Source organism: Coregonus clupeaformis, chromosome 26, assembly GCF_020615455.1.
Source record: "Coregonus clupeaformis isolate EN_2021a chromosome 26, ASM2061545v1, whole genome shotgun sequence".
Classification (NCBI taxonomy): domain Eukaryota; kingdom Metazoa; phylum Chordata; class Actinopteri; order Salmoniformes; family Salmonidae; genus Coregonus; species Coregonus clupeaformis.
Window position 1 is genome coordinate 46817219 of NC_059217.1, and position 12908 is coordinate 46830126.

The 12908-nt window shown below is 43.3% G+C and overlaps 1 protein-coding gene across 1 annotated transcript in view; it reads right to left on the reverse strand.

Annotated features, from left to right (window-relative positions):
* The window catches only part of zmp:0000001167 (protein phosphatase 1 regulatory subunit 12A), a 51311-nt gene extending 41291 nt beyond the window's left edge, over positions 1-10020 (reverse strand). The window contains exon 1 of the mRNA XM_041848723.2: positions 9698-10020. Within this exon, the coding sequence (XP_041704657.2) occupies positions 9698-9973 (276 nt within the window). The 5' untranslated portion in view covers positions 9974-10020. The remainder of the gene's footprint in view (positions 1-9697) is intronic.
* Between the last annotated feature and the right edge of the window lie 2888 nt (positions 10021-12908).

Sequence of the window (12908 nt, forward strand, 5' to 3'; positions counted from 1 at the left end):
ACAGTCCGGCCCTAGAGAGCTAGTTAACTACTGTCCGAGCGAGACGTGGACCACAACAGCAGCTTCCTTGTAAAACATCACACTAAACCACTAAAACACCTAAACCATTAACTCCCAACCTCACACTAAACCACAGACAGACAGACATCACACTAAAGTTTAAACCACTGACTCCAGTTTCCGGAGATCCCTGGTCTGCTCTGTCCTCAGACTGGGTAGGCCAACCGTCCATAAGCCATCCATAAAGGCTTTCTTTTTAAAATAACCAATTACAAAGCTATTTAGGTCCCTCCCTCGTTCACGAAGTGAGATGATTGGTTGACTGGAATAATAATATAGAGTGCTACACCTACACCCGCTGCAGGACTGAGGTAGTTCTCTGCTAGCTGAACAAGACTAGAGTCTCCTAAAACCCAGTACTAATTTGAATTAGACTAGAGTCTCCTAAAACCCAGTACTAATTTGAATTAGACTAGAGTCTCCTAAAACCCAGTACTAATTTGAATTAGACTAGAGTCTCCTAAAACCCAGTACTAATTTGAACTAGACTAGAGTCTCCTAAAACCCAGTACTAATTTTAATTAGACTAGAGTCTCCTAAAACCCAGTACTAATTTGAACTAGACTAGAGCCTTGTAAATACCAGTAGAAATTTGAACAAGACTAGAGTCTCCTAAAACCCAGTACTAATTTGAACTAGACTAGAGTCTCCTAAAACCCAGTACTAATTTCAACTAGACTAGAGTCTCCTAAAACCCAGTACTAATTTCAACTAGACTAGAGTCTCGTAAAACCCAGTACTAATTTCAACTAGACTAGAGTCTCCTAAAACCCAGTACTAATTTGAACTAGACTAGAGTCTCGTAAAACCCAGTACTAATTTGAACTAGACTAGAGTCTCCTAAAACCCAGTACTAATTTGAACTAGACTAGAATCTCTTAAAACCCAGTACTAATTTGAACTAGACTAGAATCTCCTAAAACCCAGTACTAATTTGAACAAGACTAGAGTCTCCTAAAACCCAGTAATAATTTGAATTAGACTAGAGTCTCCTAAAACCCAGTACTAATTTCAACTAGACTAGAGTCTCCTAAAACCCAGTACTAATTTGAACAAGACTAGAGTCTCCTAAAACCCAGTACTAATTTGAACTAGACTAGAGCCTTGTATATACCAGTAGAAATTTGAACAAGACTAGAGTCTCGTAAAACCCAGTACTAATTTCAACTAGACTAGAGCCTTGTAAATACCAGTAGAAATTTGAACAAGACTAGAATCTCCTAAAACCCAGTACTAATTTGAACTAGACTAGAGCCTTGTAAATACCAGTAGAAATTTGAACAAGACTAGAGTCTCGTAAAACCCAGTACTAATTTCAACTAGACTAGAGCCTTGTAAATACCAGTAGAAATTTGAACAAAACTAGAGTCTGCTAAAACCCAGTACTAATTTGAACTAGACTAGAGTCTGCTAAAACCCAGTACTAATTTGAACTAGACTAGAGTCTACTAAAACCCAGTACTAATTTGAACTAGACTAGAGCCTTGTAAATACCAGTAGAAATTTGAACAAGACTAGAGTCTCGTAAAACCCAGTACTAATTTCAACTAGACTAGAGTCTCCTAAAACCCAGTACTAATTTGAACTAGACTAGAGCCTTATAAATACCAGTAGAAATTTCAACTAGACTAGTCTCCTAAAACCCAGTACTAATTTGAACAAGACTAGAGTCTGCTAAAACCCAGTACTAATTTGAACTAGACTAGAGTCTACTAAAACCCAGTACTAATTTGAACTAGACTAGAGCCTTGTCAATACCAGTAGAAATTTGAACAAGACTAGAGTCTCGTAAAACCCAGTACTAATTTCAACTAGACTAGAGTCTCGTAAAACCCAGTACTAATTTGAACAAGACTAGTCTGCTAAAACTCAGTACTAATTTCAACTAGACTAGTCTCCTAAAACCCAGTACTAATTTGAACTAGACTAGAGTCTCCTAAAACCCAGTACTAATTTGAACTAGACTAGAGTCTCCTAAAACCCAGTACTAATTTCAACTAGACTAGAGTCTCCTAAAACCCAGTACTAATTTCAACTAGACTAGAGTCATAAAACCCAGTACTAATTTGAACAAGACAAGAGTCTGCTAAAACCCAGTACTAATTTCAACTAGACTAGAGTCTCCTAAAACCCAGTACTAATTTCAACTAGACTAGAGTCTCCTAAAACCCTGTACTAATTTGAACTAGACTAGAGTCTCCTAAAACCCAGTACTAATTTCAACTAGACTAGAGTCTCCTAAAACCCAGTACTAATTTCAACAAGACTAGAGTCTCCTAAAACCCATTACTAATTTGAACTAGACTAGTCTCCTAAAACACAGTACTAATTTCAACTAGACTAGAGTCTCCTAAAACCCAGTACTAATTTCAACTAGACTAGAGTCTCCTAAAACCCAGTACTATTTTCAACTAGACTAGAGTCTCCTAAAACCCAGTACTAATTTCAACAAGACTAGAGTCTCCTAAAACCCAGTACTAATTTGAACTAGACTAGAGTCTCCTAAAACCCAGTACTAATTTGAACTAGACTAGAGTCTCCTAAAACCCAGTACTAATTTGAACTAGACTAGAGTCTCCTAAAAACCCAGTACTAATTTGAACTAGACTAGAGTCTCCTAAAACCCAGTACTAATTTGAACTAGACTAGAGTCTCCTAAAACCCAGTACTAATTTGAACTAGACTAGTCTCTCCTAAAACCCAGTACTAATTTCAACAAGACTAGAGTCTCCTAAAACCCAGTACTAATTTGAACTAGACTAGAGTCTCCTAAAACCCAGTACTAATTTCAACTAGACTAGAGTCTCCTAAAACCCAGTACTAATTTCAACTAGACTAGAGTCTCGTAAAACCCAGTACTAATTTGAACAAGACTAGTCTGCTAAAACTCAGTACTAATTTCAACTAGACTAGAGTCTCCTAAAACCCAGTACTAATTTGAACTAGACTAGAGTCTCCTAAAACCCAGTACTAATTTGAACTAGACTAGAGTCTCCTAAAACCCAGTACTAATTTCAACTAGACTAGAGTCTCCTAAAACCCAGTACTAATTTCAACTAGACTAGAGTCATAAAACCCAGTACTAATTTGAACAAGACAAGAGTCTGCTAAAACCCAGTACTAATTTCAACTAGACTAGAGTCTCCTAAAACCCAGTACTAATTTCAACTAGACTAGAGTCTCCTAAAACCCTGTACTAATTTGAACTAGACTAGAGTCTCCTAAAACCCAGTACTAATTTCAACTAGACTAGAGTCTCCTAAAACCCAGTACTAATTTCAACAAGACTAGAGTCTCCTAAAACCCAGTACTAATTTGAACTAGACTAGAGTCTCCTAAAACCCAGTACTAATTTCAACTAGACTAGAGTCTCCTAAAACCCAGTACTAATTTGAACTAGACTAGAGTCTCCTAAAACCCAGTACTAATTTGAACTAGACTAGAGTCTCCTAAAACCCAGTACTAATTTCAACTAGACTAGAGTCTCCTAAAACCCAGTACTAATTTCAACTAGACTAGAGTCTCCTAAAACCCAGTACTAATTTGAACTAGACTAGAGTCTCCTAAAACCCAGTACTAATTTCAACTAGACTAGAGTCTCCTAAAACCCAGTACTAATTTCAACTAGACTAGAGTCTCCTAAAACCCAGTACTAATTTCAACTAGACTAGAGTCTCCTAAAACCCAGTACTATTTTCAACTAGACTAGAGTCTCCTAAAACCCAGTACTAATTTCAACAAGACTAGAGTCTCCTAAAACCCAGTACTAATTTCAACTAGACTAGAGTCTCCTAAAACCCAGTACTAATTTGAACTAGACTAGAGTCTCCTAAAACCCAGTACTAATTTGAACTAGACTAGAGTCTCCTAAAACCCAGTACTAATTTGAACTAGACTAGAGTCTCCTAAAACCCAGTACTAATTTGAACTAGACTAGAGTCTCCTAAAAACCCAGTACTAATTTGAACTAGACTAGAGTCTCCTAAAACCCAGTACTAATTTGAACTAGACTAGAGTCTCCTAAAACCCAGTACTAATTTCAACTAGACTAGAGTCTCCTAAAACCCAGTACTAATTTCAACTAGACTAGAGTCTTTCAACTAGACTAGAGTCTCCTAAAACCCAGTACTAATTTCAACAAGACTAGTCTCCTAAAACCCAGTACTAATTTGAACTAGACTAGAGTCTCCTAAAACCCAGTACTAATTTGAACTAGACTAGAGTCTCCTAAAACCCAGTACTAATTTCAACAAGACTAGAGTCTCCTAAAACCCAGTACTAATTTGAACTAGACTAGAGTCTCCTAAAACCCAGTACTAATTTCAACTAGACTAGAGTCTCCTAAAACCCAGTACTAATTTTGAACGAGACTACTTAACTACAGGTTAGCACTTTACTCCCAACCCAGCTAGCTGAATGAACAGAGGACACTTCTCTTCTCTTCCACTGCTCCTTGTTGTGAATGTGGCTGTGCTGCAGAGAGAGAGAGTTTTCTACCAGTGGTTCAGTGGTTCCTTCATTCGGTCATCAAGTGACTCATTCATTGTGGAAATGGCTTTTTGACAACAGCAGCAGCAGTAGTTAGAAGGAGAAAGTTTTCCATTTCTTCATCTGAAATCCCCAAAGTCCCCCACCATGGAGATTTGGCAAGGAGGAACAGACAGACAGATAGAGAGAGAGAGAGAGAGAGAGAGACCGAGAGGAGGGGGGGGGGCAGAGGGGAGAGAGAGTGAGGGGAGGGGGGCGAGAGAGCAGCGAGGAGAGAGAGGGAGAAGACAGAGGGGCTTTGGATGGAAGGGATGGAAAGTTTGGAGTGCGGGCCTATTTAATGCTAGTTGCCAGGCAACTACTGAGCAACAGGGGAGAAAGGCATGGACGGCAGGATCCGACCAACATGTAGTCTGCTTCCAAAATTGCACCCTACTCCCTATATAGGACCCCATAGGGCTCTGGTCAAAAGCAGTGTCCTATGTAGGGGATAGGGGACGCTGCCAGCCAAAGCCTAGAGAGCAGAGCACTTCAACACGTGCACGGACGCACACAGACGTGGTCTCATCATTAGAAGAATAGGGCAGAGGAAAGTGAATTAGGCCTAGCGATGAAATAGTCTGGCCTCAGACAGGGCGGCAGGTAGACTTGTGGTTAGAGAGTTGGGCCAGTTACCGAAAGGTTTCTGGTTCGAATACCTGAGCCGACAAGGTGATAAAACTACCGATGTGCCCTCGAGCAAGGCACGTAACCCTAATTTGAACAGGGGTGCGGTGCTGTTTGGACCTCAGGAAGAGTAGGGGATCCCTAATAAATACTATGGCTGACCCTGTAAAACAACACATTTCTCTGCACCCATCTGCTGTGTGTGACAATACAACATCTCATCTTATTTAGTAAAACACAAGTTGTTGTGAAAGCCAGGTTAATCTACTATAACTGATCATGATCATAATGATTGTGTCGCCGAAGGGGGAACACAAATACTATAGTCTACTGCAGAGACAATACACAAGCCTACTACAGAGACAATACACATAGCCTACTGCAGAGGCAATACACATAGCCTACTGCAGTGACAATACACATAGCCTAGCCTACTGCAGTGACAATACACATAGCAAAGCCTACTGCAGTGACAATATACAAAGTCTACTGCAGTGACAATACACATAGCCCTGACTACTGCAGTGACAATACACATAGCCTAGCCTACTGCAGTGACAATACACATAGCCTAGCCTACTGCAGTGACAATACACAAAGCCTACTGCAGTGCCAATACACATAGCCTACTGCAGTGCCAATACACATAGCCAGCCTACTGCAGTGACAATACACACAGCCAAGCCTACTGCAGTGACAATACACATAACCTAGCATACTGCAGTGACAATACACACCGCGTACTGCAGTGACAATACACAAGCATACTGCAGTGACAATACACATAGTCTACTGCAGTGACAATACACAAGCCTACTGCAGTGACAATACACATAGACTACTGCAGTGACAATACACAAAGACTACTGCAGTGACAATACACATAGCCTACTGTAGTGACAATACATAAGCCTACTGCAGTGACAATACACATAGACTACTGCAGTGACAATACACAGACTACTGCAGTGACAATACAGATAGTATAGCCTACTGCAGTGACAATGTTAGAAGACGTTAGAGATAGAAATGTGTGATGGCTCAAGGTTGTCATCATAAGGTGGTATAATAAGCTTTATAAACATACCGTCCTTTTTTAGTAGTCTTCATGTATATTCATTAGCCCAGCACAGAGGAGGTGTGACTACAACCATTTTTCAAGCTAGTTTCCGGGTAATCAAACTTGACTCTAATCCATTGTTATAAGGTTGGAGCCTCTATGTAAGGAGACAGCTATGTGTTTGTGTATGACTGTATAAAAAGGGGTCTCATAAAAGCAGAGGAAATACTGCATGTGTGGGTCGGTGCAGTCACAGTGTGACAGTGATGGAGTCCAGACTAGTGCTAGGGCCTCTCGTTCTCTGTTATGACTCAAGCAAGGCGGTTGGTAGGGACATTACATGGTAAAACACAGAGAGACAGAGAGAGAGAGAGAGAGAGAGAGAGAGAGAGAGAGAGAGAGAGAGAGAAAAAAATAGAGAAGAGAAGAGAAGAGAAAGAAGAGATAGAGATAGAGATAGAGATAGAGATAGAGAGAGAGAGAGAGAGAGAGAGAGAGAGAGAGAGAGAGAGAGAGAGAGAGAGAGAGAGAGAGAGAGAGAGAGAGAGTATGTGTGTGGGGGTAAGTGAGTGTGTGTGTGTGTGTTAGCAGTAGTAGGGGCCGAAATGGAGAACAGTCCTACTTTCTTCATTTCTAATGTCATTTTCATCTGAAACAGAGGCCTATTACATTATTTTCTACACATAGAACCAATGACATGCATCCTCCCACTGGACTGAGGGGGTTGCCATGCATCCTACCACTGGACTGAGGGGGTTGTCATGCATCCTCCCACTGGACTGAGGGGGTTGTCATGCATCCTCCCACTGGACTGAGGGGGTTGTCATGCATCCTACCACTGGACTGAGGGGGTTGTCATGCATCCTCCCACTGGACTGAGGGGGTTGTCATGCATCCTGTTACTGGACTGAGGGGGTTGTCATGCATCCTGTTACTGGACTGAGGGGGTTGTCATGCATCCTGTTACTGGACTGAGGGGGTTGTCATGCATCCTGTTACTGGACTGAGGGGGTTGTCATGCATCCTGCCACTGGACTGAGGGGGTTGTCATGCATCCTCCCACTGGACTGAGGGGGTTGTCATACATCCTCCCACTGGACTGAGGGGGTTGTCATGCATCCTGTTACTGGACTGAGGGGGTTGTCATGCATCCTGCCACTGGACTGAGGGGGTTGCCATGCATCCTGTTACTGGACTGAGGGGGTTGTCATGCATCCTGCCACTGGACTGAGGGGGTTGTCATGCATCCTGTTACTGGACTGAGGGGGTTGTCATGCATCCTGCCACTGGACTGAGGGGGTTGCCATGCATCCTCCCACTGGACTGAGGGGGTTGTCATGCATCCTCCCACTGGACTGAGGGGGTTGTCATGCATCCTGTTACTGGACTGAGGGGGTTGTCATGCATCCTCACACTGGACTGAGGGGGTTGTCATGCATCCTCACACTGGACTGAGGGGGTTGTCATGCATCCTGTTACTGGACTGAGGGGGTTGTCATGCATCCCGTTACTGGACTGAGGGGGTTGTCATGCATCCCGTTACTGGACTGAGGGGGTTGTCATGCATCCTGTTACTGGACTGAGGGGGTTGTCATGCATCCTGTTACTGGACTGAGGGGGTTGTCATGCATCCTGCCACTGGACTGAGGGGGTTGTCATGCATCCTGTTACTGGACTGAGGGGGTTGTGCTCCCACTGGACTGAGGGGGTTGTCATGCATCCTGTTACTGGACTGAGGGGGTTGTCATGCATCCTCCCACTGGACTGAGGGGGTTGTCATGCATCCTGTTACTGGACTGAGGGGGTTGTCATGCATCCTCCCACTGGACTGAGGGGGTTGTCATGCATCCTGTTACTGGACTGAGGGGGTTGTCATGCATCCTGTTACTGGACTGAGGGGGTTGTCATGCATCCTGTTACTGGACTGGGGGGGGTTGTCATGCATCCTGTTACTGGACTGAGGGGGGTTGTCGTGCATCCTCCCACTGGACTGAGGGGGTTGTCATGCATCCTGTTACTGGACTGAGGGGGTTGCCATGCATCCTCCCACTGGACTGAGGGGGTTGTCATGCATCCTCCCACTGGACTGAGGGGGTTGTCATGCATCCTACCACTGGACTGAGGGGGGTTGTCATGCATCCTCCCACTGGACTGAGGGGGTTGTCATGCATCCTCCCACTGGGCTGAGGGGGTTGTCATGCATCCTGTTACTGGACTGAGGGGGTTGTCATGCATCCTGTTACTGGACTGAGGGGGTTGTCATGCATCCTGCCACTGGACTGGGGGGGTTGTCATGCATCCTGTTACTGGACTGGGGGGGTTGTCATGCATCCTGTTACTGGACTGAGGGGGTTGTCATGCATCCTGTTACTGGACTGAGGGGGTTGTCATGCATCCTGCCACTGGACTGGGGGGTTGTCATGCATCCTGTTACTGGACTGGGGGGTTGTCGTGCATCCTGTTACTGGACTGAGGGGGTTGTCATGCATCCTGTTACTGGACTGAGGGGGTTGTCATGCATCCTGTTACTGGACTGAGGGGGTTGTCATGCATCCTGTTACTGGACTGAGGGGGTTGTCATATGCCTTTTGTAGTAAACAATTACAAAGACAATAAAACAATATCAGCACAGTAATTGTATCTGTTTAACATTCAAATGATCTTGAGGGATTGAAAATACTCATGTTTATCTGAAATAAACGCCACAATGATTAGGTTATCATTAGGCCTATTACTAGTCATATAGTATGTATGCTGCCATAACAACTGATAACATTATAACGTTGATTGTTACAATGACCACACACAAATTCAAGTCTACCGAGATCCAATCATCATCTGAAAGTTTGAATAAGTTATTGTCAACATCCTGGAGGTCACAAATCTTGTGTGGATGTAAATATGAAAATAGTTGATAAACAGTAGGCTTATATTTTCATATTTTCAGATCTTGAAAACTCTGATTAGATTACATTTTCAAAATGTTGTGTTCTTCTGCAAGCAACACCCTTTTCCGTCTTGTGTCGAGTTCATCCGAGAGAAAAAACACGAACTTGAACGCAACAGTTCAAATGGACCCAACCTACTTATAGAAAACATTGCTGAATTATTACTAACACAATGGTCCAACATTACGACTAGAAAGTTCTGTGTGGTTTCATAAACATATTGAAATCACCGACTTTCTTAGATTGGGCGCGATAAAAGTTGTTTTTACAGTGTTTTCAGCCTACTAGTCGATGATCGATGCGATGTTCACCAAAGGGTAACTTTGTTACAGTAGCTAATTTGACATTTTTTTCCGCCGAAGCTACAACACAGATCGCTACATTGTTTCCACTCGCCCATTCCACTACTCAAACAACCCGTAACAATGTAGCAACTTTATACCCGCTGATCAAGCTGAAGTAGCTAGTTGAATACCTGATGAAGCGCGGTCAGTCCGTCTATATTGGCGTGGTTGATGTCAGCGCCCTGTCGTAGGAGCGCCGCTACCTCCTCTCTGTCCCCGGCCGAACAGGCTGCCATAAACACGGCTCCCTGAGCGAACCGAACCCGGGCCCTCCGCGTCCCGGTTCCCGTCGACCCGTCCCGCGTCCCCGGTCCCGTCTGATCCGTTTCCGAGCCTAGCCATCGCTGTAACTGATCCTGCCGTCGCTGCTTTGCAGCTTCGGATCGGGAACGGTCAGTCGCCGCCATCTTCCTCGGTCTCTCCCGGGTAGATTCAGTTCATGTTGCGGGGGGAGCCAAAGTAGAGCTTCATTAGGGATGTCCTTTCCGAGAGACTGCGCCCCCTGGCGGTAATAACTCATACGACAGTCGAACTTTGGAATGACAGGACAGGGCATTCTCCAAAGAGTGTGTCTGGCCGGCCAATGGTGATTTGAGTAGCCTACTGTAAAAAAGCAGACATGATGATGACGCATTGTAGAACTCCCACGCAGGCAAGAACCGCTGGATATAAGCTGTCCAGTGTGTGATGCAAATACTGTAAAGCTTCCATATTAGTTTAGGTCCCTAGGCAAACCATTCAGAAACCAACTTTCCTTATGCACCAAAGTGTAGCCTATGTGCTGCACAGAACATGGACTGCAATTTGTCAACAGCTGGGCCTTGAGGATCTCTAATTGGAAATGGTTAAATTGAGTGGCTATGGAAAGTTAACCTTTTCTATGACAAACATACAGTATATGATTCTCTGCCAATTTTTTCACTGACAAATTCTTATTTACAATGACGGCCTACACCGGTCAAACCCGGACAACGCTGGGCCAATTGTGCGCCGCCCTATGGAACTCCCAATCACAGCCGGTTGTGATACAGCCTGGAATCAAACCAGGGAGTCTGTAGTGACGCCTCAAGCACTGAGATGCAGTGCCTTAGACCGCTGCGCCACTCGGGAGCCCTATTGCAGTGACCTTAATTCAACATCCTAGCGACCTCATCAAGAGGTGCAGACCTCTTGGGGTAACGGTTAAGGTCTTGGCTTGACAGTTGCTGGTCCGGGTCGGGGGTACCTCCCGAATTCGCTACATTGGTGTCAGAAGTGGGATTCATGACTCTAGCACCAAGAAAAATGCATTCAAAATAGCTTCTGTAGTTTCATAATTGTATGTTAGTTAATGGAAGAATATGGTAATTTTCTTTATCAATTTCCTGAAAAGTTTCTGTTTTGGAGATTAGGTTTTCATCAGACAGCGACAATATGCTTCCCTGCATCTCTGCTAAAATTTGGGTAAAAGATTGAAAGGAACGTGAGCTTTATTCAGTACATTTAGTTATTACTTGCTTTTCTAAAGTCTAGCAACCTTGCCAGCAGGCATGCCAGCTTAGTTAGACATGCTACTCTTAACTTGATTGATAGCCTGAAATGGTTTGGTAGCTAGTTATGAGGTTGGTAGATTGTGAACCTGTCTAGCTGTCTAGCTAAAGCCAACTTCATAACATTGCTAGGTGGCTAGGTATTACAGAGAAACAACAAAACACTTTTGTTTTATTTATTCATCAAAAGAATCAATAGGCTACATAGCTTGATCAAATTAATGCCTCCTGCGAGTCCTGCCCATCAAGGCACTCTACACTATCTCTGCTCCTCCACTGACAATACTGAACTCTAGTCCAGGGGTGTCATTCCATGGAGGGCCGTGTGTCTGCCAGTTTTTTGTTTCTCCTTTCAATGAAGCCCTAGACAACCAGGTGAGGGGAGTTCTTTACTAATCAGTGACCTTAATTCATCAATCAAGTACAAGGGAGCAGCAAAAGAACCTGCAGACACTCGGCCCTCCGTGGAATGAGTTTGACACGTGCACCAGAGTACAGTACCTAGCGATCTGCCTAGCATATCTGTGCTCCGTGCACCTTGGAAGGAACCACTTACTAGTGAGAATAGGGGGGTGCTCTTTGCCTTCTCCAGTCAGTGTCCCCCTCCACAAAACACCAGACAGACAAATAATGATGATAAAATGTGGGCTTAAAAAATTGAAGTTTAGTAATTAATTGAACACCTGAAAAATAAAAAAAAACAGGACAAATCTGAAGGGGGCACATGCCCTGGTTCCCCCTATGGGCATGACGCCTCTGCAGCTGAATTAAAATCTGAGGGGGCACATGCCCTGGTTCCCCCTATGGGCAGGACGCCTCTGCAGCTGAATTAAAATCTGAGGGGGCACATGCCCTGGTTCCCCCTATGGGCAGGACGCCTCTGCAGCTGAATTAAAATGTTATTGAAATATAAGGCACTTATTTAAGGCACTTAGAAATTCCAAGATTAGTCAACATTGTAAACATTTATAGTTAATTTAAACCCAGCTCATAACTTACTTTATTTCATCTGCAGTTAAAGCATATGCGAGTGAACCATGCATCAGAATCACCTTTATGATTAAGTATTAAGTACATTAACACATATCCAGAATGCACCTTGGTGAGAAGGTGCTGCCAACAATAGAGTATTGACAGAATCCAGACACAAATCCACACAGACATATCAATCACATCTGGCACATTCTGTGATTTCCTACAGTCAGATGGTGAACAACAGTAACAAGCAGTGTTGGAGATTAATATGACTACAGCTGTTCGAGATACAGTACACCGCAGTCTGCAGTATTGACCAATGTGTGTGTGCTAAGAAAATGAATGAACATATTCATACTTGGCTAATAACAGACATGTTTCTATTTTCAGTATTTCTCCAATGTGTTCTCTATTTTCAGTATTTCTCCAATGTGTTCACTCATGTAGTCTTGATTATATTTTATTCAGGTGCAGTACGAACTGGTGACGTGTGAAATGTCCTCAGGTGCAGTAATAACTGGTGACGTGTGAAATGTATTCCCGTTGGATCTCATTGTATATCATTCCCTTTTCAGAGCCATGCTGATTGTTATTAAGACAGAATCAAGTGTCCATGTAATGTAATCTACACTGCAATACTGTAATAACAAGGTACAGTGGGGGAAAAAAAGTATTTAGTCAGCCACCAATTGTGCAAGTTCTCCCACTTAAAAAGATGAGAGAGGCCTGTAATTTTCATCATAGGTACACGTCAACTATGACAGACAAAATGAGAAAGAAAAATCCAGAAAATCACATTGTAGGATTTTTTATGAATTTATTTGCAAATTATGGTGGA